This window comes from Haliotis rufescens, unplaced genomic scaffold (assembly GCF_023055435.1).
Source record: "Haliotis rufescens isolate VD_foot unplaced genomic scaffold, xgHalRufe1.0.p SCAF_2, whole genome shotgun sequence".
In the NCBI taxonomy this organism is placed as follows: Eukaryota; Metazoa; Mollusca; class Gastropoda; order Lepetellida; family Haliotidae; genus Haliotis; species Haliotis rufescens.
The window spans coordinates 57136561-57164111 of record NW_025963890.1 but is presented as its reverse complement, the minus strand read 5'-3'; the positions used below and the strand labels follow the sequence as shown (position 1 = coordinate 57164111).

General features: G+C 37.7%; 1 protein-coding gene across 8 annotated transcripts in view; it reads right to left on the bottom strand.

Annotated features, from left to right (window-relative positions):
• Positions 1-27551, bottom strand: part of LOC124141355 (choline transporter-like protein 1) — a 269963-nt gene that overhangs the window by 16501 nt on the left and 225911 nt on the right. For all 8 annotated transcript variants that reach the window (XM_046509349.2, XM_046509357.2, XM_048400218.1 and 5 more), the window contains 6 exons: positions 27035-27183; positions 18463-18684; positions 17303-17469; positions 6763-6852; positions 3870-4015; positions 1830-2016 (listed from right to left, as the gene is read on the bottom strand). In XM_046509349.2, coding sequence (XP_046365305.1) covers positions 1830-2016; positions 3870-4015; positions 6763-6852; positions 17303-17469; positions 18463-18684; positions 27035-27183 — 961 coding nt within the window. The remainder of the gene's footprint in view (positions 1-1829; positions 2017-3869; positions 4016-6762; positions 6853-17302; positions 17470-18462; positions 18685-27034; positions 27184-27551) is intronic.

Here is a 27551-nt window from a genome sequence, read left to right as displayed (position 1 = left end):
CATTCAGAATTAGCTGCCTACGTTTTGACCCAGGTTACCCATCGCCTCTCTAATACTTGAGAGAAGTGATATCTATCCTTGTCCTGTATAAAACTGAATGATATTGTAAATATTTCACAAGGCTTCACATTCTGTTCCATGCTGCACAGACAGAGATTTGGGCCTAAACAACATCTGGGCCACCTTGCTTCAGTCACACACGCTCTGTGCTGACAACTGGTAAAAAAACATGGGCAAGCATGGCTTGGAGAGATCATAACCAGTCGGAAATTGGGATTCAAACCCACAATTGTAGGATCCTGGCAAGTTGTGACACATGTCCATCTGTGCCCCCATTACTGTACTGGTCACTGACCAGTTAGCGCCATTTTTTTCATGTTATTTCTGAAATATTCCTTGTACAAAGTTAACTGTACAAATATCTTTGATTTGTGTGAAACCATGAGCCAATGTGCGTAAATCTGTCTGTAGAAAAAACTCAGTAGATTTCTGTTATAATGTGACAACAGGGAATCAAAACAGTGGAAACAGAAATTTCCCAACTGTACGAGTTATCGCCATCTTCTAACAGCATGTGCCACGTGATCACACTCATCGCTTCAGTTATACATATTACACTTTCTATTTTCTCTGGTATTGCACTCCATTTTTATATTCATTAAAAATTAAAAAGAAATGCTTTTTTCAATTTGTCGTCTGCACACTGTACACCAATATTCCCCAAATTCGATTTCCACATGCTTAACCTCAAACACTATGTACTATGGATTTCATGATATATACAGGGTTATGCTTTTGTGGAAAAATAGCTCAAACAGGTTTTAATTTGGGGAAGAAATGACTCACAGATAGTAAGCTATAACAGAACTGAATGTGCATCATCGTGGTGTTGGATTTTTGTTTGCGAAACGACACCTCCTGTCACGTGACACCTCCCGCGTGTCTCTTCTAAAGCTGTATTTGAGCAAAGTGATTATATGGTTGTTTTTTAATATTTATTCACAAGAGTCAATTTTGTGCATCATTTTTGTATAATATTTCTCTCTTCTAATGAAACCGAGCAAAAGTAAAACGAGATGCGATCATAGCTATAACGGGGAGTTAGTGATAATTGGTCCTCGGTGATAACTGGTCGTTAGCCAGTTCAGCAAGTAAATGTAGGAATATGAATGATACATGTATGTACATGGCTATCCATCTGCTGTTAGAATATTGATTGGAAACAAAATGCGTGTTCTAAAAGCATTTATGCAAGATGCATCACACCAGCCTCTATTTCACTTTTTACTAAATATTGATAACATGGTGTATATTTCACCCACTTACCACAAAGAAGCAGTTCACCTATCACACAAACTATTACTTCCTATATAGGCATGTGTGTGTATATTTCATATCATGTTAAACATTTATTAAACAGTGTATTTATTTTGGCATGTTGTTCATTTTGCCCAATTACAACACAGAACGGTATGATATAATGCATATTTCACACAAATAAGTTTATGATATATATTTTGCTCTTTCTACAAAGACATATGATACATTGTATATTTTATCTCATTAAAAACTATAAAATGGTGTATATTTCACTGTATTTCTACACACATATGATACAATGTTTATTGCATCTCATAATAAAACAGTCATGAAATGGTGTATATTTCACTGTATTTCTACACACATATGATACAATGTTTATTACATCTCATAATAAAACAGTTATGAAATGGTATATATTTCATGTTGAAAAAAAACATTGTGGATATGGTGTACATTTCACCCACTAACGACATAGACAGGTATGCTATGATGTTGATTCCACCCACCTGCTGTCGCGAGATATATGAGCACTATGACCCAGTAGACGAAGAAGATGAGAAGGATGAAGAACGTCCAGATGGGCTGTGCCAGGAGACAGGGCATTGAGCTGATACATTTCCCTGCTTCGTGGAACAGCGCCACCACCAGCGAGATGCGCTTCCTCATCACCAGGATCACAAGCAGCAGGATCACCTGAAATCAGAACGTGGTAGTGTGAGAGAACGAGTGAATTCAGTTACATCTACAGCTCCAGATATACAGGTAACCACAGAATGGGGATCACATAGGTCATTGAAAAACTTCCCAACAGTAATACCTTTTTTTCAAAAACAAAATTCATGTCTTAACTTATTGTAACATAGTGTTGAAAACCATTGTTGATTGTGTAATATGTGTAAAAAATTACACATTTCATAATAAAATCTGTTAGGTGCCACTTCTAAAGTTTATGAATTGTCTTATACTTAAAATCTATTTTTATGTGCCTTTCAGCACAATTCTGAAGGTTCAGATAAACAAAAAGATACAACAATAAAAACAAAACAAAAAACTTGATGTAATAAACCCTAAATGATCAAACAAAACCCTCAAAGTTGCCGTAAACAAGTAAATATCCTGAGTTTTAATTAGATTAGAATTTTCCCCTGCTAAACCCACTGACCCAATATTGTCTCAAACAAATAATATTTAGAGCTTCACAAAGTGTTTATATCAACATTCCAGAATAACTAACTTTTATTTTTTGTTTAATGCCACACTCAGTAATATTCCACCTATATGAAGGGGGTCTGTAAATAATGGAGTCTGGACCAGACAATCCAGTGATTGACATCATGAGCATCGATCCACACAATTGGGATACGATGACAAGCATCAATCAAATCAGTGAGCCTGACCACCCGACCCAGTTAGTCGCCTCTTACGACAAGCATGGATTGCTGAAGACTAATTCTAACCCAGATCTCCACAGGTGAATAATTAACTACCCATTCATGCTTCTTGGTTTATAGCTTCCAAGACGTTTTATGGAAGACATGTGGAGGACATTTCCAAATTGGACGCATTAGTGACAAAAATGATGTCTGATGCAATTCCTTATTTTGACTTGTACAATATGTTCTTTCCATATGAATATGCCTTGCCTTTGCATGTGTTTGTGACAGGTGTCACTGGTGGGACAGGTGACACTTACCTTTTCGCGAACACCTGGTATTATTTCTATTTGATAGTGATTTATAAACACATGCTCATGAAAAAAGTCGGAATCGTGCAATCAACTCTGCTTTTGGCAGCGATTCCTTATGAATATGGAAAGGGTTTTGCCACTTTTATTTATTATTATTTACTATTATTATTGATCAATCTGTGAAATTCAAGACAGAAAGAGTATGGCCTGAGGTGTGCTAGATATTAATAGTTACAGCCTAGCGTGTGAAACATTGAGGACAGGTCCGAGTGCTAGATATCAATATTGACGGCCTAAAGTGTGAAACTTGCTCTGGCCTAAGATACAACACAACACACAGGAAGCATGGAGGATGGGTCCAAGTGCCAGATATCAATACTGATAGCCTAAAGTGTGAAACTTCCTCTGGCCTAAGATACAACACAACACACAGGAAACATTGGGGACACATGCTAGATATCAATATTGACGGCCTAAAGTGTGAAAAATGTTCTGGCCTAAGATACAACACAACACACAGGAAGCATTGAGGACAGCTGACACGGGCCAGATATCAATACTGACGGCCTAAAGTGTGAAACTTGCTCTGGCCTAAGATACAACACAACACACAGGAAACATTGGGGACACATGCTAGACATCAATATTGACGGCCTAAAGTGTGAAAAATGTTCTGGCCTAAGATACAACACAACACACAGGAAGCATTGGGGACACATGCTAGATATCAATATTGACGGCCTAAAGTGTGAAAAATGTTCTGGCCTAAGATACAACACAACACACAGGAAGCATTGAGGACAGCTGACACGGGCCAGATATCAATACTGACGGCCTAAAGTGTGAAACTTGTACTTACTGTCAAAACTGATGCAATGATGGAAAACGTAAGGAAGGTGTTTTCACTACTGATCTCAACGTCCAGCAGGGGAATCTTCAGCTTGAAGTCATTGTCCAGTTTGTTTTTGACACTTGCATATGTCCACCAGAGAAAAGCAGTACCCGCTGAAATAGTACACAGCATTTAAAACATAGCACCAAGATACTGTAGCTCTCCTGGGCCCACTTGCACAAAGCGATCTTAGAGCTAAGATGATCTTAACTCCCATACTTTAACATAGGCTTACAATAGTCTTAGCGCTAAGATGATCGTAACTCCCATACTTTAACATAGGCTTACAATAGTCTACTACTTCAGGAAATTGGGTCCATTATAAATGTTTTACAACGTATCATCAGCTGACAGGGCATGGTGTTTGATGTGAGGACTGTTGCATCAACGTTATTTTCTTTAATATTTAAAGACCAATGTTGGAGTTTCAAACATTGATATAAATGATCATCTCATCTGGAACAATAGTTTTTAAGATATAAAGTGTTTTAATTTCCCAGCATCATCAACATGGCAAAAGATGTAAATCATGGAGCGTAAAGAGAGTTGTGACCACACTACAGCCACTATAATCTACAAAAAGTTCATGTGAGCAAATAATTTGGGTTTAATGCTGCTTTGAACAAACATTTTAAATAACATCAATCTCAATCACTGTGATACATTGTCGTACCATTATAAAGCATGTTATACAAACATTTCCATGACAACACAAACTTTTCTTTCTCTGTATTTCGAAAATTTGCAAATGAAGAAACTAGGTTATTTTTTTTGGTACATTTAATTTTTCAAAAGGTTTAAATCTATTATTTTGAATCCAGTCCCACAAAATAGGTCCATTTAATGTATCAATACATTGAAAACATGCAAGCAACAACATTTCCTGAATACAATCATTTTGGACAGAAATATGTTTTTATAATTTCGCAGAAAATCTTGCAATAGTTTTTATTTCCTTTGATCTGAGTGAACAATACTCACTTCAGACAGACCGAAATCCCCAAGCATCCTTCTGGTCATATTAAATTTTGAACATGCTCGTTAATTATTTGCAATACATTTTTATGGGGAAACTTAATATCTCCTTCCTGTAATATTTGATCCCTTGAGGAAACAGCGGACAGAATAACGAGACATTGTATTCCAAAGCTTCCTGTTCACCTGATGATATTCATTGCAAATGTCAACAAGATTGCTGTACACATAGGTAACATCTGATAGTTTCTTAGCAACATCTTCAAATGTTGAACTTGTATTGGCTAATGCATGTTTTCTTATTAACACTTAAATGTCAATCAAATTTTCTTAGAAGATTTAAGTGAAATATTTTTCTAATTAATTTTCCATTTTACATAAAATAAAAATTCTAATTTGAAAATGTAATTTAAAAAATAGTAAATATTTATCCTAATCAGTAATTCTGATTAAAAAATGTCCAGATATTGACTCTAATGAGAAATGAAGTAAAGAAACTATAATTCCATATGAATGATAGCCATACAATATCCTCTATTAGCCAAGCCTAAAGCTTACCATGACAATGTTTTCAGTAATCAAATTAATACAGACCCATAAATCTCAAAACAATATCATCCAAACAATCCGGCAAGCAAATTAATCCTCAATCTTATCTGATATAATACGCAGGCAGATAGCACAAATTTGATATAATGCAAGTATATCTTCAGTGTGGTCCTGAGAGACCTAACACCTAGCCCTGAACATATTTCTCTGTAACTTCTCCCGACTTGTAACAGCACCTGTGATAACACACCAGGCCAATTCCAGAATACCTGGAATTGTCCAAGAGGTCGACGAGCATTCCTGATGGGGCTGCCCCACCCTAGGAGATATACACAGGTGTAGGATACTGTAGGCACCTGTAGGAGAAACGTGGGGGAGGTATGGGGGAAGGGGGATGTGTTATGTGGACCGAGGAAATCCCAAATTCCATCCTCTGAAAAATCTTGGATCTAATCTTGCTTGTTGAGATGGAAGGGAAACAGGAGGCTAATGGTCAGTCTTGACCACATGTTGACCCATCAGCAAGTACCTCACTCTTGGTTGTCTCCCCCCCGGAAAGGGTAATGAGATGGAACAATCGGAGAGAAAGTTAACATTTCACAAGAATCCATCTCAGAGGCAGTAATTCTACATTTGTTTCTAAAAATGTGAGGGAGGACAGTTTTCGTAGAAGTTAAATCATGGCTGCCATGCTATCTTCATTTCATGGAAATTGTTTCCCATAAAACTACTTCCAAATGCAATAAAAACAACGCTTGCTATCAGATTGTACTTTCATAGGAAGTCAAAATGTGCTGTATCAAAAAACCCAGACAATGTTAGCGATTATTCAAATAATCCTCGTATGAATTAAGGTCGTGTTACAGGACAATAGATCATAAAAGTAAAAGCCATTGCATGTCGGCTTCCATTACCGGGTTAGACATTAGGAAAATGATACAGTTTAATGTAATGGGCATCCGTAATTTACCAAAAATCTAAGGACCATACATGCGACTTTGGCCATCACGGAGAAACAATAACGTGGTCGTATGACAAAGTTGCAAGACCCATGCCTGCTTTCACTGCATAATTCGTTCCGTGTTTAACAGAGTCAACAAAACTGATCCAGTGCGATCATTAAACAATCTAACGACATCGGGAAATAGCATTGGCCGGTCTAGCTCCGAGTCATGTATCAGGCTGTCAATACTGGGAAGGGTCATAATGAAATCTACACCAATCAACACGATGGAGCTGAAATATGGGGGGATAACACCAGGATGTGATTGCCAATTAAACACAACAATATGTGACAAGTCAAACGCAGGTGAATTATCGCTCGGAGCCCACTTACCTAAGCTTGCAATGATGACGACCCCCAAGATCAGCCAAACAATTACTGACGCAAAGAATCGGATCAGCAACGCCATTATCAAGGCAAAAACTGCGGGAAAGCAACAAAATGCACTCTCAATATCGTAGTAAATAGCTGCAGAGACTTCCGTCCCCAGACACAAATTGCAAGGTCGCATAGCAATTTACAAAACCGTCTTGTTTTCACCAGCGCCAGAGGATTTTAAACTTTGTCATGGTGGTTGATTTAGATTCACGCCAACGCATGGTGATCTGTGAAAATTGCACCAAATTGTCCACAGCATAATGATAGAGATTAGACGGTCGTGGAGGTATTGTTTATAGGGCCGAGACAAGTGACAGGTCATATGTCATTGTAATTATCATCATTATTTTCATGATTTCTTCATTTATAAAGATCAATTCTTGGTTTAGTAGTGATAAGGGCTAAATCCAAACAAATGGCCGGCATTCAAGGACTACAGAAATTTCTGCTTGTCAAGAAGCATGTCTGGGAAAAGGCAGAGTGGTTCCTCCAAGAACATAATGGTACTGGCGCCAATGAAAACACATGCTGACAGTGAAAGACATACATATATAAAGTGACACTGATCAAAACACAATAGAATCATGAATGAGTGAGTCTAACGCCGCTTTGAACAGTATTTCAGTCAAGTTTTGTTTGTTTGTTGTTTAATGCCGCACTCAGCTATATGACGGCGGTCTGTATATCGAGTCTGGACCAGACAATCCAGTGACTGACATCATGAGCATCCATCCACGCAATTGGGATTCGATGACATGCATCAACCAAGTCAGCGAGCCTGACCACCCAATTCCGTTAGCCACCTCTTACGACAGTGATGTAAATCTTCACAGCAAATGGTGCTATACATTATATGGCAGTCCATGGTGCCGCTGTACAAAGCCATCTTAGCACCAAGGTTTCGTAACTCCCATACCTAAACACAGACTTATGACAGTCGTAGAGCTAAAGTTGTTTTGTACAACGGCACCCATGTCCCCAGCAATGGAACAGATTACCATTCACATATATGAATAGAAACACTGGTGCCTCTTTAAGGCCCAAACTGGAATAATAATAATAATAATAATAATAAAAATAATAATAATAATAATAATAATAATAATAATAATAATACATGTTAATTTCAACCATGCACATGAATATCATCCCTAGGATGTACATTTTGTTTTAAGAGCATCAGTGTGCTGTTGTACAAAGCAATCTTAGCGCTAAGGTGGTCGTAACTCCCATGCCTAAGCATAGACTAATGACAGTCACAGCGCTAAGGTAGTTTTGTACAACAGCACCCAGGTGGTTACAAGAGGTGATCGGGTTGACTTTGTGTCATTGTGTCAACGTTTGAATTGGTGCTCAGCTATCAATCACTGGTTGCCTGGCTCAGAACAGATTGATCCTGTGAAATAACTGGAATATTGCGAAAAACAACATTCATCTACTCAAACTAGTGAATACAAACATAAAGTTAAATTTGTGTATCTTCAGAAATTATATTTTATTCCACTTGACATTATGGGTGTCAGTTGGTTTAATGGAAAAATAAAAAACTACCTTTATTTTAAACCGAGGATGTACACTTCCTGTACAGTAAAAACCTTTTGACTATTGAAGTGACAAGTTAATTCTATTTATCAACATTTTCAATTGCCAGAAATTAAGCTATGACTTTGAAAAATTGATCTTACAATCTCTCGTTCATTTTGCTATTTTGTAGTTTTTTCTTGGCATTTTATTTTTCGAAGCGATGTAAACAGAATGAGCAGCCAAATCATTTTTGAGACAGTTTAGTCTTCAGTTATTGCCTGGTACAAGACTTTCACCTCTGGCTGGTCAGCCTATAAACTAGGCAGTAAGGAGTCCATTCATCAGAGCTGGGACTATTAAGTTACAGCACAGGCGTTAAAACAATCCTAGTCTAGGTGACAAGGCCAGAGCCCCGTCTTGGCCAGGAGTGGAAGGACTCTTGTAAGTCTACAGTAAAGTGGTTATAAAGATATAACACAACATAAATCTCCATAAGGTTAAATCAGCACACACAACTAATTCTCAACTGATTTAATTTCTACATGATTGAAAATGTTAAAGGTTTTTTTATTGTGTTAAAGTTTTTTTATTGAGTGTGTTTTTAACAATAATGACACCAAAGTATGTGAAATAACAATTCTTTTTAAAAAAGGGCACAAACTAATATTGATGCCTTGTTGAAATGAATTTATAATTTTGTTCATTTATTCATTAAAATAGACATCATAAAACATGGAGACAGAGAGAATGGAGTGAGTGAGTGAGTATGGTTTTACGCCGCTTTTAGCAATATTCCAGCAATATCACAGCGGGGGGACACCAGAAATGGGCTTCACACATTGTACCCATGTCGGGAACAACGTGTCTTCAGCGTGACGAGCGAACCTTTAACTACCAGGCTACCCGACCGCCCCCAGAGAGAATGGAAACTCATGAACAATGAGCTCCCCTTTTCATGAATACCTTGCCAGGTATCATCACTATTTGATACAGATTTGTAAAGCCATGCTCATCATGGAAATGTTTTTGTCACTTTAATTACGATTACTTTTTAGTTAGATTATGAAATAGGCACACAATCACGTTAACTGTGAAAGCTATGTAAACAGTTTTGCTGAATATCATTGAAGTGTATCATGAAATGTCTTAATGGTTAGTATCGAATTCCTCATGAAACTTCTCATCTAACACCTCATCTACCCCACCCCAAGCCATAAACATCCACTGGAAGTAAGGTATTAATGTATCTTAATGTAGACACAATACTGACAATGAGCCTAATGTCTGAAAATTTAACACATTTTTACAGAAGTCGGGAAGCAATAAAAATAAACTACATAACAGAATTGCATGATTATCTTTCAAAGTGAAATAATCGATTTATTTGAAATCTAGCGTTAATCCACACATTTGGCTGGATCGTTTTATCTGTTTTTAAAGCTTGACATAGTATCATCTACGAGTCAGCATCACGCAACACAAACCAAATACATCCTCCCCAGAGTCGGATCCATTACAGCAGCAGCGTTCTGCCTCTCGCCTCTCCCTCCTCCCCATCTCCCTCCACCGTCACCCAGACCATGGTGCAACCACTAGTTTTAATCATTCTAAAGCCTATAATTACCCAGGGCAACTAATTAGGACCTAAGTTGGGTTTTTTTTCTTTTTCTTCACAAAATAAAACAAATCATGCCTTGGGAATAACTCATTTTCTTAAGTACCGGGGTATGTGAAGGTGAGGCGAGGTGCAATGGGGTTTAATGTCGCGTCCAAGTGCATTGCACTTATATAGCGACGTGCATGTACATGTTTGTGTATGTGAGTGTGGCTGCTTGTGCTAGTCCAGACTCGTGCCGATGTATAGTGCTAGCACACTGAGATACCATGCCACAGTTTAACATGAATACCCCACTCAGACTCCGTTTACAGACTCCAAGCCGACCAGTCCTTGTTTTAGCCCCTTAATGCCGAGCGCCAGAGAGGCACAAGAAGTGCCATCTTTTAATGTCTTTTGGTATGACACAGCCAGGGATGGAACCCCAGACCTTCCGTTTCCCCAGGAGGATGCTCTAACAATAGACCATGGAGGCGGTAATTATGTGAAGAACTGGAAATTTTAGCCTTTCAATTGAAACCATACTGTTTTCCTCCACACTAGTTTTAGAAAATATAAGATGAAAAACATTTACTTTCCAAAACATAATTTTGAAAGCTCTTATGCAAAACATGTCTGTATACATAAAATCTACAGATGTAAAACAGGAATTCAAAATTATAACACATTTAAAAAATAAAATATTTTATAAAAACAAATTAAAATTAATCAAACATTATAGTTAAGTAGAGGTATAATGTAATAAGAATAAAATATTTCTAGTTTTTCGAGACATTTTTTTTAAACAAAATTCAAATAACTTCTCATGATATTTAAAAGAACCTCCAATGTTATTATTCACACAACACATTTATGATGTTTGAAAGTTCAAACTTAAGGACCAACATTCTTTGTCATACTGCTCCCAAGTGCTTGAATACTTTCCCAAGTCATATTACAACAGAAACTTGTTTTTGTCAATTTCACTTTGTAATTGGACACCAAACTTACATTATGTATTTGTAATATCATACTATTAAAAGGTAATGTCAAATTATCTGAAACATATATCATCCACCTGAAGAACTTGAAGAATATAACTTGCTGCAGGAATTAGATTTCAGATTGTTTGAAATGTGATCTGACTACATACACTGCAATCTTTCTGATTGAAAAAAATTGAATTTTTGCCAAAAGAAAATTTATTTATTTCTCTCCATTTTATCTGTGCAGTTCAAACCTAAAGTGTTTTCTGTATGGCTGTTGTTGCGATATGTATCTATATATATATACTCTACAGCTGTGTTTAGCAACTTAATCTGAATAAAAGTACATCCAATATCTTAATGTCACAAAACAATATGGTAATTTTATTTTTTGTTAACTGAAGACTTCCTACAAGCAATATCCATGAAGCAGTGTAAAAACTTATGTTGGCAGAATTTGGCAAATATGCAAATATTTTGTCATACGTCCACTTGATTAATACAGTGACCTTTAGATAAGTCCATAGTTTGTGTGTACTGTGCCAGTTACAGTTTCCGTTATTAATGCGCTGTGATGTCAACTTTTTATCAGTGAGGCTCTATGTTTGAAGCCTTTTTCAAAAGCAATATTTCAGTCATATTACACAAGTCGACTATAAACGTTTAAGATTATTCCAGAATCTTTTGTATGCTGAATCTAATCTAATTTGATACCCAATAAGTTTTTTTAATAGAAATTTGTTTTATTGTTTTATTTTCAGATTGTGTGAGTGAGTGACTTTTTACATAGCTTAGGACAGTGAACAGCCAAATTGAATCTGTTTTGGCTTGAGACTGGTTATTCTCTTGCCTTGACGTTTTATATTTAAAGGTATTTAGATCATTGTGTCGGAAGAAACCTCAAAATGACAAACCATAAACATTTACTACTTTGGCCCTACGGTGCATCAAAACCAACGACCAAAAGTCTAATCTGAGATTCAAACCCACAACCTACAGACCCTGGTTCAATGAGCAGCGACAGAGTATACCCTTGGCCACTGGCCACCTATTAAGATGTTTGTCTGTTTGTTTGATGCTTAACGCCACACTCAGCAATATTCCAGCTATATGATGGCGATCTGTAAATAATTGAGTCTGAACCAGACAAACCAGTGATTGACATCATGAGCATCCATCCACACAATTTGGATACAGTGACATGCATCAACCAAGTCAGCGAGACTGACCACCCGATCACGTTACGACAAGCATAGTCACCTTTTCAACAAGCATGGGTTGCTTAAAGCTCTGCACGCTAACGTCGAACCCATTCGACAGAGGTGTCCATCCCCGTGCATCTGATGTCGAACCCATTCGACAGGCGAATAGCATAACAACACCCCAAAATAAAACTCGCCATATCTATTTACCAAGAAGGCTTTGCGTAACATTTAAATTACGTATGACATGCATAAATGCTCAGCTTGCTCAATATCAAAACGTTCAGTCATTTATTTACCTCAAAAAGAAATTATCGCGAGTTAAAAATGTTTCGGCCAAACTTCTCGGCACACAACTACCAGAAACGGCCATTGTTGACTTTTGGCACTTCACGTTGAGCGGCATGCAGTCCGATATTTTCTTTATAATTTCATCATTTTTCCTATTCGATCATATTTTTTTGTTTGCTGACGAAAGGAAAACACTCATGTTCCTTTATTTCTAAAAAATAGCAACTTTCGGTGTAACTAATTGTAAACAAAAACAATCTGAATCGTAACATCATCGATTGGATGGAACTTGTACGATCATGGCAACGGCGGTAAACAAACAACTCCACATGCATAGTTATCCCGTTAGACTATTACAATCATTTTGTTACATCTAACTTAATTTTCTAGAATTATTGACACGTATGTATAAATCTTTGTAAAAAGAATTTCATTTTTAAAGAGTTTGCAAATGATTTCGTTTGATAAACTTTCCGACACATTGACAACCCGACAAACGTTAGAGATACGTTTGGGCGTGGCCTAACTCGCGATTTGTTGAGTTGAACAAAGTAAACAAACACTGCGAAAAATGACAAATATTGGATGATACGCAAAATCTGAACTGATATACATTCTAGGTAAACCATTCAATAGCAAAATAATGCATTTTACGAGAAATAATCAAAATACTTGCAATTTTTGCTATCATTTCTGAAACCGGAAGCACGTACCGCATGACACATGGAAGCAAAATATGCAAAAGTTGGTAAGCTATCATAAAGAAATTCCGAAATAGATTCAAATTCAAAAGAAAATACATAATTTACAATTTTTCGTCAACTATTTACTATTTATTGATCTGGAGAGCAGTCATCACTCCTATTTGTTTCATATTTCTTCGTGATTACCGCCATCAAATGTAAGTCAAAATCCGAAACCGTGATGGATTTCACGCTCGATGATTTTAATTTTAAAAATATTTTCTAAAAACGAACGCAACGGAGAGTGATACAACGAATTGATATGCCATAATAATAACATAATATTGTTATTGGTCTAACATTAAAAAAAGAACAATTTAAATATTAAAGATGTTGTTGAAAACTTTCTGAGAACCTCCCGTCCTCTGAACCGATAAAATTTTGGTACACAACGAGGTAGGCTAGTGCAAATATATATAGATTCTAGGCTCCTATATATGTGATTTTTTTACCCCAAACAAATTAAATTGTACCCAAAATACTTTGTGAATTTGTACCTAAGAAAATAAGACAATAGATCTATAATTATATTTATGTTTTCATGTAGATGAACAGAACACATGATAAAATATTTCATCAAGTTCCAAATATGATTATGACTGTGATCCTTAAAATTGATTGTTTAGTGTTGAGAGAAAATTGACGTCTTGTCACTGAAGGAGAGGCCAGTTAAGTTGGTTAAACCTAAGTTAGAATGAATTGTTTTGATAAGAAAGTGATATTATGTTAAGTTTAAGACACCAAATTAATGTATATCTTTGAAATAATTCTAGGTAGATCTACAAAATCACATACCCATTTGGGTAACAAATTACTAGAAATTTTGGGTACAAAAGTCACCACTGTACATTTCAACTGATTTTCGTGAATCAATGGGATAAAATATTTCGTCTGAATGATTCCTTTTCTCATTTTTTAAGACAAGAATTTGTTTTACATAACAAAACAGGCAGATCTACATGGATCACGTTTAGTCCTAAAAATGTGAAAAATATGGACACCTCAGAAATGAGGGCTTATAAGTATAATTCTACCTAACTAGTCACATGGTTTGACTTAGATCTAGGTCTATCTAAGAAAAGTCCTTATGAAAATCTTTTTTTAATTTTTTTATGACACTGACATTTCTGGCACTTAGACGAAGAGTATTCAAGGAAAGACATATGTTTTTGAATGAAAATATGACTTTCCTTTATAATTCTTTTTTCATGATGACAGGGGAACTTTTATACACAACAGCTGAGGAAGTTGTGATACTGTGATTGCATACAAAGAAAAAACAGGTTGGAAGCAGTACCTGTATGTATAAAATAGACCACATAAGGTGAACAAAAGTAATGGATTGGCTGACTGGAAAAAATACATCTGGCAAGGGTAAACATGTACACAGGCATGTTTCTTTTCATTCCAACCAGAAGACTGAGATAGCATTTTCTAAGACACTTATGGCAAACTTACCAGCTCATGTGCCACCATGGTTCTTGTGATTAAACGAACAAAAATGTCATGTACTGTTACAAGTACTGTTAATGTAATTAAATTAAATTAATTCCTATTAAATTATATTTCAGAATTGTTTCATTTGGAACAAACCACATAATGCACAAGATTAATGTCCATATGAGTTTAGTATGTATATGTTAAGGATCGGATTTATTCATTATTCATGGAATACTAAAATTAAAATGATGACATCAGAGAGTTACTTATTCACATAGTTGATTTTCAGAGTGCAAGATAATAATTGATGAATATGTGTTTAAACTAAAGATAATAATTGAAGTTTGATCAGTTACACTGTGCTGATGCAAAGACTAATATTTACTGTCCCCACACACCATCATTGTGGGAAAAATAACTATTTAATATAACTTAAAATTTTAAAACCTGTAAACAGCTGTAAATAATTACACAATTACAAATCTATCATCAATACGCAATCATGGTGGTCTTCATATTTTTGGAATAAATTTAGAAATCCTTCGTGTAACTGTTCTAGAATCATGCTAGAATCTATGAATGTATTCCCGAAAGGAAAACTATCCTAAATGTAATGTGGAACTAACACCGAAAATATGTACGTAGCATTTAATTGCTTATATATACCCTATCATATTCAGCAACGCGGGGATGTTATTTTGAAACACGTTTTGCCCATTTTCGCGCACCTGTTGTTGAGGGTGATCTTGCTGATCGACGAAATCCATAGACGTATTATGTGGGATACACTTGTTGTAGTGAAACTTATCAGCGTGTACATCGCAGAAATATGAATCATGTACCATTTATATTCACAACATTGAATGGTGATTCTTAAATATCAACAGAAGTTCAAATAAAAGATACCGAGAAACTTGCATGTTGCATGTTGATTTATCGTCTACCGTTTCCGGGTCACGGGAGCATGCAAGGTCAAACGGATTAACTAATACGTGAATTATATCGTCAAAGTCACATTTTTATTTCATGTTAGTGGTGATAACTGATACTGTGTATCGACTTCTCTTTTGCTGTATGTGATAGGCGAAATATTTCAAAAATTACTGTAATTGTTTTGTTTCGAAAGCTTATCAGCAGACTACCCCTGTCTGTGACATCACATCCGGTGACCTTTGCACTTATTGAAATAGTGCTGTCAGAATTCACGATCTTTATTTTCATTTTTCTCTCGTCATATTTATTGGAATATGACGAATAAAACATTCTTCGATTGAGAAGATCGTCAACTTTCGCCAAGTTATATTTATAAAGGCAATGTAAACTTTGTTGATATTAAAATAGCAATAAGTTATGCGGAGGTCGGGCGAAGCGCGCCATGTTTGATTTTAGGACGTCTGCTAGCATCATGACACGGGTTGTTTATTTTTGTATATCGTAAATATTCAACCAAAACGCTTGAAATTAGGATTAGTGAATATTTATAAGTCATTAATTGTTTCCTGCAAATTTTATAACATGACACGTCAGATTAACCCGAATATTCGTATTTCTGCAACCGACATGATGACCTCGAAAATTAAGTTATTTTTCTGTTTAACGTTTAGATAATAAATTCACTGAAATGGTTCATAATTTACCATCGCGATGATATATGCCGATTATAAAACCCGAATTTTTACTCAATTAAAATTAAGATATCGGAGATATGATTATTGAAATCAATTTGCACAAATGTTACGATATTAAAAGGTTCCTAGCATGAAATGCAAACCACCTTCAATAACGCAATTCAGGTAAGTTCAAGAAAATTTACAAATTTTGTGTTCGCTTTGGTCTTAACCTTGGTATGATTGAAAACATCGGGATATTTTTATATAGTATTGTGTAGTTTTCTATCAGGAATAAATGTGCAAAATATTTCTTCAAATGGCCCTTGTTTAATGAGGCACCGACTGTTTGAAATCACCCACGCTCTTTAGAGCGCCTTATGCTAAAATTAATCCAGCAGGCAGGGGTAAGAAGTGTGAAAATAATTCAGCAGGCTAAAGGTTAAGACCTATTCTACCCTGGATCTTCACGGGTCCCACCCATTAGGATTGAGCAGGGTTGGGATCTCAGTGTTATAATTGTTGTTATTCCATAACATGCTGGTAGAACTATGAGTGAGTGAGTGAGTGAGTTGAGTCTAACACCTCTATGAACAGTATTCCAGTTATAGTGGTATTTCTGTTTGATTTTGGAGGAAAGCTTTAAGTTATGCACCTAGAAACATACAGGGCTAGACAGGATTCAAGCCCATGATCATAAGTTCTGGCAAAGTGAACTGTGGCGCCGTGTCACCTAGAACTATGAAAGTTATTGCACAAGGGTCATAACTTTTATAGCACTTTGATCGTATTGGAAATTGGATTTGTTCCCCAAATAGGCCGTCTTGAGATTGTTCAAGGTAAATTTAAAACATATTCACGATCTCAAGATGGCCTATTTGCTGTGATTGTGAACTCAGTTCAAGGTAAATTTAAAACATATTCACAGAGTTCACAATCACAGTAATCACAGCCTTGTGACTGTGACCGTTATCCTTCAGAATATCACAATTATTTCTTCGAATCAGTTGTCTTGACTACATTCTTGAACTGTGACTATTACCTACAGACTATCACAATTATTTCTTCGAATCAGTTGTATTGACTACATTCTTGAACTGTGACTTACAGAATGCGACAAAGCAGAGCACGATCATCTCCTTCCAGGTGTTGTAGAGGTCGCTGAGCACCTTGTGGAAGGTGTCGCTGCTGTTCAGGAAGTTGATGATATTGCCCAACACCTCCTGAGGCAGCGTGGACAGCGGTGACGGAACACAACGATTCAGCAGAGGCACACTGGAACACACATAGGTGAGTGACTGAGTGAGATAGTTGGGTTTAACGCCCCTTTTAACAGTATTCAAGTCATATCACATTGTGTCAGCGTGTCTGCAAATAATATATACTGCAAATCACAAAGGATGTAAATAAATATTACTGAAAAGTATGAGTGAGTGAGTGACTTGGGTTTAACACTGATTTGAACAGTATTACAGTTATATCGCGGCGTGTCAGCCTGATGTGGGAGGAAAGCCCGAAGTGATGCAGGTCTCAGATGTTTACTGCTTTTGTGAAACCCACGAGCACAGTATGGTGCTGATAAACCAAGAAACATAATCAGGGCGACCCTTGATTCGAACCCACAATCATTGATTTGTGGTGTGTCAAAGGGAAGCAACTCTGTACAGCGAATTGTGCAGCCTTAGATGACAGGGCCACCCGTGCACCCTCAAACAGGTGAGATGACAGAGAATCAGTAAACCAAGGTTATTCCCCAACTCTACTACTGGAACACAACCAGTTGATACATACAGAAATGCCCTGCTTGTTTCAGTACATACAATAACAGCCATATTGGCCAGCTCAAATCCTGCACTGGACCTCAGGTGCTTCTATATGATGTGGTAGATTTGAGCATATTATGGAGTGAGTGAGTGAGTATGGTTTTACACCGCTTTTAGCAATATTCCAGCAATATCACGGCGGGGGACACCAGAAATGGGCTTCACATATTGTACCCATGTCGGGAATCGAACCCGGGTCTTCGGAGTGATGAGCAGACGCTTTAACCACAAGGCTACCCGACCGCCCTGCATATTATGGACAGTCGATTAATAAATGGCGATATATCCTGCTAAGATATATACAATAAAATAAGAGTGTAAATAGTTTGTAGAAACATAAATTGACATTAACAATTCAAACATATGCATTAGGAGATCAACTCTGCATGCCACATGCCTCAAACGAAGATCAATGAAGCATCTACCAAGGCTTAATAATACTGACCTCTTTTTAACTGGGGTCATGGGGCAGGGGCCCTGGAGGCCCTGTGGCCCCTGAAGGTTTTCATAATCGTCCTTGGTGACATCGTATCGGCACAAATGTGACCCCGTTGTCTTGGAGAAATGTGCCACTTGTCTCAGGTCATCCAGGTCTTCATGGGGACACTTGTTGACACATATCCTCATTGATTCCTTTGGGTGTTCAACATCCATGAAAAACACATACCTGTAATGTGAATAGTGAGTGAGTGAGTTTGGTTTACGCTGCTTTTAGCAATATTCCACCAAAATCACGGCAGGGGACACCAGAAATGGGCTTCACACATTGTACCCATGTCGGGATTTGAACCCGGGTCTTCGGCGTGACGAGCTTTAACCACTAGGCTACCCGACCGCCCTGTAACGTGAATACCCTTCATTAGTGAGTGAGCATGGTTTTATGCTTCTTTTAGCAATATTCCAGAAATACCACAGCAGTGGACACGTCCGCGAAATGGGCTTCACACATTGTACGCATGTTGAGATTCGAACCCGGGTCTTCAGCATGACCAGTGAATGCTTTAACCACCAGTCTACCCCTCCGCCCCCACATCACTATTAGTATTCTCTACAGTTCATGATTCTTATCGACACACTTGAAAGGATGTTGAAGAGGAATTTAAGAACAAAAGTCATCCACTGCAAAATGTCCAAATTAACATCAAAACTTTGTAGGTTGTCTGTTTTCCTCACACGCCGGTGCAATGATGGCTTAACATAAAACAACTGCCAAAGGCTAATTTGCATATCTCATGATCCAACTTATCTCTTGTTTGTAAACAAACATGCTTATCCTGAATCGGAGACTGGCCTAATGATAGCCTTTCAGTGCACATTACTTATTGGTTTGCATAATTTTATAGATATCTCACTAAAACAGCAACAGTGAAGATCATGTTCGCTTGTTTGCTTGTTTGTTGTTTAACGCCGCACTTAGCAATATTCCAGCTATGAGACAGCAGTCTGTAAATAATCGAGTCTGAACCAGACAATCCAGTGATTGACATCATGAGCATCGATCCCCGCAATTTGGATCAATGACATGCATCAACCATGTCAGCAAGCCTGACCACCCGATCCCGTTAGTCGCCTTTTACGACAAGCATAGTCACCTTTTACGGCAAGCATGGGTTGCTGAAGACCTATTCTACACTGGATGTGAAGATCATGACACTATATCTTCATATATCAAAGTGACCGAATCGCTAATTTTCCATAGGGCTTCCTTGACAGCACATGGAGCCATACAACCAATGCAAGCAGATGATAAGTACGCACATGGAAATAGTTTTTCAAGTTTAGGGATATTTTCTTAATGAAAGTAAATCATTTAATGACATATGTTTATCTAACTATGTACACTTTTCAAAAATGAAAAAGGTGAAAAATGAATGTAATTCATTTTCGGTTCATGGAAACATAAACACACATAAATAATGCTTGTTCAGCCAATAAATCAAATGCAGTGGAATCACTTGTGAATTATTTATTCAGGTGTGGCTATATGCTGTCCTTTCCGATAGCCGGCTAAGACACTGACAATGAGATTTACACATTGTGCTCAAGTGGGAAACTGTACTGGGTATGGCAAGCAAATGCTTCAACCACTTGGCTACTCTACCACCTATAACCAACGATGATACAACAATCATATTCAGTTGTTGATATGAAGCTAGTTGTTGATATGAAGCTAGTGGGTGAGTGAGTGGATGGTGGTTTGGGCCTGTCATCAACTACAGGAGAGTGAGTGAGTGAGTGAGTGAGTGAGTATGGTTTTACGCCGCTTTTAGCAATATTCCAGCAACATCATGGCTGGGACACCAGAATGGGCTTCACACATTGTACCCATGTAGAACCGAACCTGGGTCTTCGGAGTGACGAGCAACTGCTTTAACCACTAGGCTACCCAACCGCCCCCAACTACAGGAGAACATGTACTATATGGCTATAGGTTGTAGAGCCCATACCAGGCAAACCTTGTTTAGCGCAGCACTCAGCAATATTCAAGCTATATGACGGCGGTCAAGGTAGGAGTGAGTTGCGTTGAACACCACTATGAACACCACTATGAACAGCACTTCAGTGAGTGAGTGAGTGAGTGAGTGAGTGGTGACAGTGAGTGAGTCAGTGAGTCAGTGAGTCAGTGAGTCAGTGAGTATGGTTTTACGCCGCTTTTAGCAATATTCCAGCAATATCACGGCCGGGGACACCAGAAATGGGCTTCACCCATTGTACCCTTGTCGGGAATCGAACCCAGGCTACCCGACCACCCCTACACCCCTGTGAAGATCCGTATTACCAGCAACTGATTCTTGTCATAAGAGGCGACAAACTGAATCGACTCATAGGATCGGGAGGTCAGGCTTGCAGACTTGGTTGCATGTCATTGCATCCCAATTGTGTAGTACAATGCTCATGACGTCAATCACTGGACTGTCTGCTCAGAGCTGATAATTTACAGACAGCTGTCATTTAGCTGGAATATTTCTGAGAGCAGCGTTTCCTCCCGCAAACAAACAAACAAAACATACATGGCTGAAGTGTATCTATTAGAATTTCAAGCAGAGACAATCCAAGTCAAGCTTGACCTTGAGCAGCAATAACACCAGCAAACCCTAGGGAAACATTATCATGTTGATGCTTTCACACCACAACTACATGTTAGATGTATCAAGCCATGTCCTTAAAGACCACGATTTGAACATGATACTGGTGAACTTCCATCAACATAAAGTCTTTGATCCCTCGGTCGAGAGACATGTGGCTTTTATTAGCCAATAACACAATAACCTATCACACATTTAATACGAGATGGCGGTTCTTTGCATGTAATTATCCTTTCTTTGATATGGCCGTTGTTCTGTCGCTGTTGTTAATGCTGACTGTTGTTTTACCTGCTGTTGTGAGCAAGTTTCAGGGATTTGGCTATTTTGCACAGCAGGTTGATTTTGTATAGATTCCAGGCTTTAATATCCAACATCTGTTTACCTGATCAATTCCAGTCTCAATGCACAAGGTGAAATGTGATGGATGCTTGCACATTTCAAACAAAGAATATTGACAGTTGTGACTACAATTATTCTTTTGATTAAATATTGATGTATTGTGAAAATGAACAAACTGCTTATCAGTCAATACACTGTTCTATCATACTCAGTCTATCAACCCAAATTGAAATATATTACACACAATTAGGAAGAAAAGATATGGGTATTATTTGTTAATTTCAAAATGAAAACATATGGCTGTACCAGCTGGGAAGACTCAAGACCCATGAGCAATGAGAACACGGTGTGCGTTATCAAACATATTCTTTGAATCGTATTCAATTTATCAAAGAGTAAGATAATAATAACAGAATAATTTCAAAGCTGGAATAACTCATAGAAGATGGATATTGTAGATCTTGAAACAGAGCAGTTTTTAAGACAGTGATAAATATATTTAGTTGCTTATCTGTAGAAGACATCACATTCGTTTCATGTCTTTGGGCATAATAAGTAGCTACAGATATATTACTTCACATCATATGCGTGTAATGAAAGAGTTGCTTTTATACAGCTACAATCACAAACATTTACCTTCACAAGGAAATGACTAAACATGACAGACAAACTGTTTACAGAAAGTTCTATAATATGTTAGTTAAGTGTTTCAAAAGTACAGATGTGTTGCGAATCATTGGAAGTACTTTCGAAAATTAGAGCATTTTGAACTTTTTCAAAATTGTTCGTATTTACAAAGCAAGTAATGGAAAAGGTTTCCAATATGGCCGAGAAAAAATATGTTTTCAATTACATGCTTATCAGAATTGGACTGGTAGGAAGGCGATATACTGTTATCAGTACAATAAGTGCCTGGGTGTCAGAGGGTAATTAATGGGGATGGTTATTGGGAAGTTATCTGAGATTAGGCGTCTCGTTTAGTATATGTGCAGATTCATTCCAAGTATTTAGTACATACCATTATACCCAATGATTTAAATGACACAACTGCAAATACTCGTACCATCATACAATCAATCATTCTAGTTATTTTGACACATTTATTATACATTTTTAATTCTGAAACTGAAATAAAAAATATTCGCTGCGTATGGACAGAGACAAAGGTGGGTGGTGAGAGTCATGCATCATTAAGTATTGTAATGGGAGGATGATTAAGACGGGGTGCTAATTTTTTCATAATGAAAATATCCCTAAATGCCAATGTTGTTTAAAATTGTGTAATGGATGAGATACATTTCATAGCCACATGGGATTCTGGGTTAGAAAAGAACCCCAGCAACCTATGCTGGTTGGAGTGAGTGTGAGTGAGTTGGGTTTAACACCGCTTTTAACAGTATTCCAGTTATATCGCGGCATGTCAGCTTAATGTGGGAGGAAGTGATCCAGGTCTCAGACGTTTACCACTTCGGTGAAACCCACGAGCACGGGTATGGTGCTGACAAAACCTGGGAACATAATCGGGGTGAACCGTGATTCGAACCCACAATCATAGGTTTCTGGCGTGCCCAAGGGATGCAACTCTGCACAGCGAAACGCGGCGCCTTAGACGACTGGACCACCCGTGCCCCCTGCTGGTTGGGAGAGGTAACCAAATGGATCAGGTTGTCAGACTCGGTGACAGTGACGTGGCTGACAGTGTGTCCTCGTACCCTGACTGAGTGGATGGCTGTTCACACTATCGATCACTAGAGTGTCCGTCTGATTGGGGCATTTAACATTAACAACAAAGAAACAACAACATTTCATATACTACTCAAAAGAAGTTAAGGATCATCGATTCTTTCATATTACAATTGTTAATCTGCCCTGAAATGAGAGATTACCTTTAGCAATATGAAAGAATCGGGTGATCCTTAACTTCTTTTGAGTAGTATATGTATGATATCACTAAACTGTGAGGAAACAAAGGGAAGTAAATTTAAAATGTCAACATTAGAGAATAACCAGTCTGGACCATCTGCTGAAAGATTCCATTAGCGTAGGGCACAATAGCAGTGATGACACCTAATCTACAGTATGACCATCCATTCACACAATTTGCATAAAAATGTACCGTATTCGACGTAATAAGCGCCCACGGCGATATTTGCTAATATATTGGCCAGTGAACAATCTCAATTAGCACCCCTTCCAATTGATCAATGTACACAAGACTTATATATTCGTGTATAAAACGCACGCGTGTGTTTGTGCACACTTAATTAAATTCTGGAAAAATATATCTGTCGTACATAAACATTTCAGGCTGTTAGCATAAACCACAAAATTTATCATTTAACTCTGTTTTTTTTCACTAAAATAATATTCTAATAAGAACCCCCTATTTCTAATTTTTAGAGCGCCCTGGGCGCTTATTACGTCGAATACGGTATGTGTTTGTTTGCAACCTCCAGCCACATAGCAGTACCGGTCAAGATCCAGGTAGAATAGGTCTCAGCAAACCATGCTTGCCCCAAAAGGCGACTATGCTTGTCGTAAGAGGCGAGTAACAGGATTGGTCAGGCTCGCTGACTTGGATGATGCATGTCATCGTATCCCATTTGCAATGATCGAAACTCATGATGTTAATCAATGGTCCAGACTCAATTAATTACAGACCACCGTTATATAGCTGGAATATTGTGGAGTTAGGCGTTAAACAACAAACAAACAAACTCCTGCCATACAACTTGACCAGACAATCACGTGACGGATAAGTAAGGACTTGGGATCACATCTTCTCTACTTGACTAGAGCACAACAGAGGACACAGTATGGATGAGAAGAGGACAAAGCCACAAACTGAACATGATACTGTTCCAATCAATACCTAGTCTAACAGAGATACAACATCATCACCTATTCAAGTTCAAAGTAGGCTTAACCATCCATTTTTGTCTCAGGATCTCAATTCTGTTTGCTTAGGAAGACCAACATCGGCACTGTTGACCTACTCTGCCCTGGATGATGTTACAGGATGTTAAGACCTATAGAAAAACGACCTGCCGACACTTGTACTGGTGTTAAGTGTGCAGGAGACATAGTGGATTGAAACCAGATCCACTTTGGACAAATGCTGCTCCGGTAACTGAATCAGTTGACTTATCACCTCATTAACACACAGTTACGTAGAAGCAGAAATGTCACTATGTCGCAGTGCTACCTAGACAGATTTCACCTTCAGCTCTAGACAAAACTGCACTACATAACTTTAAATCTTTCCTGTTTCGAACATCAATCACTATTAGCTGTACAGATCATGCATATAAAAGCTCTGTTTCTACAGATGCCCTCTACTTTTGCGGTACAATCCAGCATGCTCTTTCTGCCAAGATTTCAAAGAGTATCATACGATTGTTGCTCAGAAGTTGTTTGATCAAGGTTACAACATTCATAGCCTCAGTAGAGCTTTCAAAAAGTTTTATGGTAGACATGTGGAGGACATTTCTAAATTTGAAGCATCAGTGAGAAATATGATGTCTGATGCAATTCCTTTCTTGACTTGTACCATATGATTCCGTGTTTTTTCAGGTGAACAATTGACTTGCCTTTGCATGTGTTTGTGATGGGTGCCACCGGTGGTGCAGAATATGCTCACCTTTTTGCAAACACCTGGTACCATTACTATTTGATAGCGATTCATAAACACATGCTCACGATATATAGTTGGAATCGTACAATCGACTCTGCTTTATGCAGAGATTTCTATTGGAAATGGAAAGGGTTTTATTGCTTTATTTCTAGTACTGTGCATACAAGTCAGGGCCACATAGTCAGGAACCTAATTCCAAACATACACCTTTCTGTTTAGACAATGCATGCAAATAATCAACCACAACAAAATAACGACTATGACAGTCAACTCCCAATTACCTACCAGTAGGAATTAATGCACGCCATTGTTCAATGTAAAACAAGTTCATTTTGTGTGTAGAATCCAGTGTTATAAATATTGACAATTTGCAATATGTCATGTCATATTTTCATGAAATAATTAATTTAATAGTGAGTGAGTGAGTTGGGTTTAACGCCGCTTTTAACAGTATTCCAGTTATATCGCAGCGTGTCTGCTTAATCTGGGAGGAAAGCCCGAAGGATGCAGGTCTCAGACATTTACTACTTCGATGAAACCCACGAGCACGGGTATGGTGCTGACAAACCTAGAAGCATAATCGGGGCGAACCGGGATTCGAACCCACAATCATAGGTTTCTGGCATGTCCAAAGGACACAACTCTGCACAGCGAATCGCGGCGCTTTAGATGACTGGGCCACCCGTGCCCCCCCCAAGAACATGAGAAAAACACAAGATAATGTGGATGACCTTAAAATACCTTGACAACATTTTTGCTTTGGTTCAAAGGAGTAAGTAAGGCCCGATATAACAGCACGTATACAGTTTTTGTGTGTGTGTTTCATGAGTAAAGAATACCAGAAATAATGAACTGATTTTTACAATCCCTTGATGTTTTCAGTCCCTGAGCCGATGATATTATACTTAACAACAAATACATGAATGTCAGTTGGGTCAGTGGACTGTCTTTGATATGGAGAGGAGCCCAGACTGCATATATTCCACTGGTCACCTGCTCATACTCAGCAAACTCCTCACACTGACATCTCATTCCATAGTCCTCTTTAAAGAGAATCTCACACTGCGAGGAGCTTTCAGTAGTTTTTCCATTTCTTTCATTGATTTTCTCAACTCTGATATATGAGTAATCATTTATGACTTATGATTTTAAATATATATAGTAAAAGCTGCAACTAAAAAAACACGATATTGGAATATATTATTCCTGATAATAACATAGTTTCAGATAAAATAATTTCCGATCATTGCATCAAAATCCTTTCAAGTTGTATCATTGGGTAAGTTTTAAACGAATCGCTGGTAGATTCCAAGAAAAACGTGTGTACAGCTGATTGCGGTTTCCGGCTTTGTTTATGAGAAAATACACAAGGTAATCTTAATCTCTACATGTAAAACAATGCCTAGCAGAACAGAAAATACAATTTAAATGGTAAATCAACATGTCTGGTTATTTTTTAGCTCAAATTTGAAATTTGTACTGATTAAGTTTCTTATCACCGTTTCGTTTACCTGAATTCGTTGAAGGGGTTCGGTGTAATTGTCTGCGCATAATACTAAAAAAAACTTTCTTTCCAAAATACTGAATCCCCTAGAAGGGGATGCACATTTTACTTGGGTGCGCACTGTACTGAAGAAAATATGGTAATCATTATCAAAGTTTCACAAACCGTGAGTGTTCCTGTTTCATACTTGATTAGTGTCACAAGAATACTGGCAATGTATAATTAGTCAAAACTGATTTTGATTCAGATGTGTTTCACTGCATCTCTCTCTCACGCGACTGAAAAAATGAGGGTGTTGCTTGCGTGAGATCGCAGGTGACGGACAGCCATTTGGAGACTGACACCTGTACGACATCAAATTTGTTTTGATTTTCTGAAAGGTTTCAAACAACTTAACACCCTACGGTGTAATTTCTCGAGAGACTTCTGCATTTACACAAATCATTCTACTTACGATTTTCCCTTCAAGTTAAGTCCCGAATGTTCAATATTGGGAATGGCCTTGTCTGTGTTATCTTCGTCGCACGTATTCCCATAACTGTCGTAGCCGTACGCCAGGCGGAAGGCGTCACCTTTTGTTATCGAGAAAGCCGCAATGAAAATCTGCAATAAAAACAGAAAGCATTGAATTAGGATCTTAAAAGTTTAAAGGTGTTAATGGAGGACAGAGTAGATAGAGCGTAGGTAGAAATTACAAACAGACTATTTGGATTTGATTTGTGGAGATCCTACCCTGTTGTTACAAAATATCTATTTGGATTTGATTAGTGCCGATACCATATTGCATTCTACAATTGGTTCAGGAAACACTCGGCACCAAGGCCTCCAAGACAGACTGCAATTAAACATTTATATCTCCTCTCACATCCACCAATTCTTAAGTGAATGAGTTTGTCAAGCCTAAGACAGCCCGGACACTGGGATCAATGGAATCTTGTTTTCCCAAAATATCTGTAATAGGACCGCGTTTA